This window comes from Eriocheir sinensis, chromosome 32 (genome assembly GCF_024679095.1).
Source record: "Eriocheir sinensis breed Jianghai 21 chromosome 32, ASM2467909v1, whole genome shotgun sequence".
NCBI classification, from domain to species: domain Eukaryota; kingdom Metazoa; phylum Arthropoda; class Malacostraca; order Decapoda; family Varunidae; genus Eriocheir; species Eriocheir sinensis.
This window is the reverse complement of record NC_066540.1, coordinates 16,975,981-16,982,535: the sequence shown is the minus strand read 5'-3', so window position 1 is coordinate 16,982,535 and position 6,555 is coordinate 16,975,981. Positions and strand designations below refer to the sequence as shown.

The 6,555-nt window shown below is 46.9% G+C and overlaps 1 protein-coding gene across 2 annotated transcripts in view; it reads left to right on the top strand.

The window, feature by feature from the left end:
* The first annotated feature begins 627 nt into the window (after positions 1-627).
* The window catches only part of LOC127006329 (structural maintenance of chromosomes protein 5-like), a 23,655-nt gene continuing 17,727 nt past the window's right edge, over positions 628-6,555 (top strand). For both annotated transcript variants that reach the window (XR_007759482.1, XM_050876153.1), the window contains exons 1-3: positions 628-877; positions 5,173-5,314; positions 5,693-5,760. Coding sequence is in view for 1 of the 2 variants with exons in the window: in XM_050876153.1 (XP_050732110.1) it covers positions 813-877; positions 5,173-5,314; positions 5,693-5,760 (275 nt within the window). In the remaining variant the exon portion in view is untranslated. The remainder of the gene's footprint in view (positions 878-5,172; positions 5,315-5,692; positions 5,761-6,555) is intronic.

Below are 6,555 nucleotides of genomic sequence, written 5' to 3'. Positions count from 1 at the left end.
TCCGTTGAGGGTACCCACTGGCCTATATTATGTAAGGGGTTTATAGAAGTGGGTTTAGGGTAGTTATTGTTATATAAGTTAATGAGTTGATTACTAATAGTGATTCTTTATATACGTGAAGGTACAGAAGCGGAGTGGATATAAAGGGATGGGAGTGGAGTGGAAAGGATTGATTGATTGATTGATTGATAGTGTAAGGAAGAGAAAGAGAATGAGATAAAGAAGAGGAAATAAGAGAAAGAAGATAAATAGAAAAAAAGCGTAGAGGAAGAGTGGGTGTAGGCCTAAGAGGAAAAATAATTAATAAACAAGGAATAAGGAGAGAAAATGAATAGAAAAGGGAAGATAGAAGGGAGAGAAGGGAAAATAGAGAACCTAACCATCACTTACAAAAAAAAAACTACGAAAACAAGCAATAAAGAGAAAAATAAGAGAAAAAGAATTGGAGATAGAGAGAAGAAATGCAAGAATAGAGAAAGAAAAGCAGATTAGAGAACCGAAAAATATCAAACAGTAACCACAAAAGACAAGAAGATAGAAAACTCCAACCATCATCCTCCACAACAATATATATAAAAAAAAAAACAATTTGGCGGGAAAAATCCAAGATGGCTGCGGGGTGGCATCACAACAACACCCAGCGTACCCCCGGCCATAGAGATAGTCCTCCCTTCCTCTGTCTTCACGTGCCGCGGGAAAAGGAGGAAAACAGGAGGAAAAACGGAGGAAAAACAGGGAGAGAGGACACTGAAGAGGAGGAGGAGGGAACAGAGGAGCTATCTAAATAAGCCCCCTCCCCTGTGCGCTCCAAAATGCCTTCCAAAGACCTTAATTTCAAGACGGGGAACATTTGCCGAATCTACATCAAGGACTTTCTGTGAGTATTAACCGTTAAGGTCTGATTTGGGGGTCTAAGGGAGCTGAAATATGGGTCTACAGGGCTATTTATAGGATCTTGGGGCTATGTTAAGGGCAGGATAGGGGCTAGGTTAGGTTAGGTTAGGTTTATCTATGTCTGAGGGGCTTATGGTGGGGCTAGCGGCTATTTTGGGGTCTAAGGGGCTGAAATATGGGTCTACAGGGCTATTTATAGGATCTTGGGGCTATGGTAAGGGTAGGATAGGGGCTAGGTTAGGGTTGGTTAGGCTATGTTAGGTTAGAGGGGCTAGGGGCTATTTTGGGGGTCTAAGTGGGCTGAAATATGGGTCTACAGGGCTATTTAGTGGATCTTGGGGCTATGTTAAGGGCAGGATAGGGGCTAGGTTAGGTTAGGTTAGGTTTATCTATGTCTGAGGTTAGGTTAGAGGGGCTAGGGGCTATATTGGGGGTCTAAGTGGGCTGAAATATGGGTCTACAGGGCTATTTATAGGATCTTGGGGCTATAGTAAGGGCAGGATAGGGGCTAGGTTAGGGTTGGTTAGGCTATGTTAGGTTAGAGGGGCTAGGGGCTATTTTGGGGGTCTAAGGGGCTGAAATATGGGTCTACAGGGCTATTTAGTGGGTATAGGGGCTATGTTAAGGGCAGGATAGGGGCTAGGTTAGGTTTATTTATGTCTGAGGGGCTTATGGTGGGACTAGCGGCTATTTTGGGGTCTAAGGGGCTGATTTATGGGTCTACAGGGCTATTTAGTGGATCTATGGGCTATGTTAAGGGCAGGATAGGGGCTAGGTTAGGTTAGGTTAGGTTTGGGGGGCTTAGAAGGGGATAGGGGCTGATTTGGGGGTCTAAAAAGGCTGATTTATTGTGCTAGAGGGCTATTTATAGGATCTTGGGGCTATGTTAAGGGCAGGATAGGGGCTAGGTTAGGTTAGGTTTATTTATGTCTGAGGGGCTTATGGTGGGACTAGTGGCTATTTTGGGGTCTAAGGGGCTGATTTATGGGTCTACAGGGCTATTTAGTGGGTATAGGGGCTATGTTAAGGGCAGGATAGGGGCTAGGTTAGGTTAGGTTAGGTTTATTTATGTCAGAGAGGCTTAGAAGGGGCTAGGGGCTATTTTAGGGGTCTAAGGGGCTGATTTATGGGTCTACAGGGCTATTTAGTGGGTATAGGGGCTATGTTAAGGGCAGGATAGGGGCTAGGCTAGGTTAGGTTAGGTTTATTTATGTCAGAGGGGCTTAGAAGGGGCTAGGGCTATTTTGGGGGTCTAAGGGGCTGATTTATGGGTCTACAGGGCTATTTAGTGGATCTATGGGCTATGTTAAGGGCAGAATAGGGGCTAGGTTAGGTTAGGTTAGTGTTGATTTGGTTAGAGGGGCTTAGAAGGGGCTAAGGGCTGGTTTTGGGGTCTAAGAGGACTGATATATGAGGCTAGAGGGCTATTTAATGTGTCTATGGGCTATGGTAAGGGCAGAATAGGGGCTAGGTTAGGTTAGGTTAGTGTTGATTTGGTTAGAGGGGCTTAGAAGGGGCTAGGGGCTGGTTTTGGGGTCTAAGAGGACTGATATATGAGGCTAGAGGGCTATTTAATGGGTCTATGGGCTATGGTAAGGTCAGGATAGGGGCTAGATTAGGTTAGGTTAGGTTTAGTTATGTAAGAGGGTCTAGGGGCTATTTTGGGGGTCTAAGTGGGCTGAAATATGGGACTACAGGGCTATTTAATGTATGTGGGGACTATGGTAAGGTCAGGGGAGAGGCTAGGTTAGATAAGGTCAGTGGGGTTGTAGGGTAAAGGTCATCAGTGAAGGTCAAGGAAGGGCCAGGCAAGGTTAGGTTAGGTCAGGTGGCTTGGCTAAGGTAGATAAGGTTAGGGAAGGTCAGTGCAGGTTCTAGGGTAAAGGTCATCAGGGAAGGTCAAGGAAGGGCCAGGCAAGGTTAGGTTAGGTCAGGTGGCTTGGCTAAGGTAGATAAGGTTAGGGAAGGTCAGTGCAGGTTCTAGGGTAAAGGTCATCAGGGAAGGTCAAGGATGGGCCAGGCAAGGTTAGGTTAGGTCAGGGGCTAGGGTAGATAAGGTTAGGGAAGGTCAATGGGGTTGTAGGGTAAAGGTCATCAGTGAAGGTCAAGGAAGGGCCAGGCAAGGTTAGGTTAGGTCAGGTGGCTTGGCTAAGGTAGATAAGGTTAGGGAAGGTCAGTGCGGGTTCTAGGGTAAAGGTCATCAGGGAAGGTCGAGGAAGGGACAGGCAAGGTTAGGTTAGGTCAGGGGCTAGGGTAGATAAGGTTAGGGAAGGTCATTGGGGGTTCTAGGGTAAAGGTCATCAGTGAAGGTCAAGGAAGGGACAGGCAAGGTTAGGTTAGGTCAGGTGGCTTGGCTAGGTTAGATAAGGTAGGAGGAGGTCAGTGGGGTTGTAGGGTAAAGGTCATCAGTGAAGGTCGAGGAAAGGCCAGGCAAGATTAGGTTAGGTTAGGTCAGGTGGCTTGGCTAGGTTAGATAAGGTAGGAGGAGGTCAGTGGGGTTGTAGGGTAAAGGTCATCAGTGAAGGTCGAGGAAGGGCCAGGCAAGGTAAGGTCAGGTCAGGCGGGTGTCGGCAGGGCTTGGCTAGGGTAGGGAGGGATTTTTTTCTCATGCGAGTTTTTTTTATTTTATTATTATTATTATTGTTTCTTTTTTTTTTTTGCCCTTGAACTGTTTCCTCTACTGTAAAAAAATAAGTAAATAAATAAAAAATACAATGGTCCGCAGCCTCTTCCCCAGCAGAACCCCACCCTGGCGTAACATGTTTCAACCCATCGCCACTAACTCAGTAGATGCAGAGATCATGTTTCTCAAAGGCCCCTCTTAGCGAGAAAAATGAGAAAAAATCATCACTCACGCAAACCATTTCATAATATATATCAACGCATTTGTTATCAGTTTATGCATCATCTATTTTGGGGGCTTATATCATGGCAAAAATTTGGTCCGTCGCTGGTACACGGTAAAGCCACAAATTCGGCCCATCGCCAGTACGCAGTAAAGCCACAAATTTGGCCCGTCGCTGGTACACAGTAAAGCCACAATTTTGGCCCATCACCAGTACACGGTAAAGCCACAAATTTGGCCCGTCGCTGCTACACAGTAAAGCCACAAATTTGGCCCGTCGCTGGTACATGGTAAAGCCACAAATTTGGCCCGTCGCTGCTACACGGTAAAGCCACAAATTTGGCCCGTCGCTGGTACACGGTAAAGCCACAAATTTGGCCCATCACTGGTACATGGTAAAGCCACAAATTTGGCCCGTCGCTGGTACATGGTAAAGCCACAAATTTGGCCCGTCGCTGGTACATGGTAAAGCCACAAATTTGGGCCATCACCAGTACACGGTAAAGCCACAAATTTGGCCCATCGCTGCTACCGGGTTAATAATGTAACTTGCCACCTCCATAGCAAGGTGTTTATATAGATTTACACCCGTCACACAGTTGTTTGTCACTATTTTCTGACGTATCTTTTCATATATTCACGTATCTTAATAACCATTGCCCTTGGAAATATCTTTTATAGGAGCAGCGAGTCGCGGGCTTTATTTTGGCACTCTTTTTATTGCCCTTGAGCCGTGTCCTCTGATGTAAAAAAAAGAAAAGAAAAAAAAAGGTCCCCCTCTGTTAGGTGACGTCAGGTATGGTTAGATTTGGTCACCTTGGAGGTCCGATGCCCCCCGCTGTGCCCCACTCCGAGTGTGGTTATTCAGGCCAGACAGCAAGTCATTCACGCAGTGCTCAAGGGTTCCGATATCCAGTGTTGGCCACAAACTGCATTGACCTGTCCGCTGCGATTGGCATGGATTAGGCCTTCACTGGTAGCCTGGTAACATACACTCCCAGGTCTTTCTCTGCCTCTGTGGTGGATAGTGGAGTGTTTCCCATGTGGTATTGGTGTGCTGGATATCCCTTCACTGGTAGCCTGGTAACATACACTCCCAGGTCTTTCTCTGCCTCTGTGGTGGATAGTGGAGTGTTTCCCATGTGGTATTGGTGTGCTGGATATCCCTTCACTGGTAGCCTGGTAACATACACTCCCAGGTCTTTCTCTGCCTCTGTGGTGGATAGTGGAGTGTTTCTCATGTGGTATTGGCGTGCTGGATATCCCTTCACTGGTAGCCTGGTAACATACACTCCCAGGTCTTTCTCTGCCTCTGTGGTGGATAGTGGAGTGTTTCCCAATCCCCTTACAGTTTCCCACAACCCCACTAAAACCTCCCAATCCCCTTACAATTCCCCCAACCCCACTACATGCAACCTCTCCCAACCCCACAGGACGTTCGATGAGGTGGAGATCCGCCCCAAGCCCAGACTCAACTTCATCTATGGCCCCAACGGTGCGGGGAAGTCCTCCATCCTGTGTGCCATCTGCATCTGTCTCGGCGGGAAGCCCTCCGTCACCGGCAGGGGCAGGGAGGTGAGGAGGCGGAGGAGAGAGGAGGAGGGGAGGAGGAGGCAAAAGAGAGAGATATGAGACATGAAGCAAGAGAGAGGAGAAGGGAAAGGAAAGAGGAAGAAGAGGAGGAGGAGGAAAAGGAAGGAGAGGGGCAAGGAGGTGGGGTGAGGAGGAGGAGAAGAAGGAGAGAGAGAGAGAGAGAGAGAGAGAGAGAGAGAGAGAGAGAGAGAGATGAACCAAGATAGGAGGAAGGAAAGGAAGGAGGAGGAGGAGGAGGAGGTTGAAGAAGATTGTATTTTTGAGCTTCTACTACTACTACTACTACTACTACTACTACTACTACTACTACTACTACTACTAGGTACTACTACTACTACTACCTCCACTTCTCCACCACAGGAATACAACTTCGTCAAGAGGGACAAGACAGAGGCGGAGGTGGAGGTGGAGATACACATGGAAGGGGAGTAAGTATGACATTTATTATTGTTATTTATTTATTTATTTATTACAAACTTCCTCTGAAAACTCCACTCTGGACGATTCTGGGCATATTCCTCCTACTCATCCCCCCTCTGACTTTTTTATGCCTGTTATTAAGATTTCTGAAAACTCCACTCTGGACAATTCTGGGCATATTCCTCCTACTCATCCCCCCTCTGACTTCCTTATGCCTGTTATTAAGATTTCTGAAAACTCCACCCTAGACGATTCTGGGCATATTCCTCCTACTCATCCCCCCTCTGACCTCTTTATGCCTGTTATGAAGATTTCTGAAAACTCCACTCTGGACGATTCTGGGCATATTCCTCCTACTCATCCCCCCTCTGACCTCTTTATGCCTGTTATGAAGATTTCTGAAAACTCCACTCTGGACGATTCTGGGCATATTCCTCCAACTCATCCCCCCTCTGACTTCCTTATGCCTGTTATTAAGATTTCTGAAAACTCCACTCTGGACGATTCTGGGCATATTCCTCCTACTCATCCCCCCTCTGACTTCTTTATGCCTGTTATTAAGATTTCTGAAAACTCCACTCTGGACGATTCTGGGCATATTCCTCCAACTCATCCCCCCTCTGACTTCCTTATGCCTGTTATTAAGATTTCTGAAAACTCCACTCGGGACGATTCTGGGCATACTCCTCCTACTCATCCCCCCCTGACTTTTTTATGCATGTTATTAAGATTTCTGAAAACTCCACTCTGGACGATTCTGGGCATATTCCTCCTACTCATCCCCCCTCTGACTTCCTTATGCC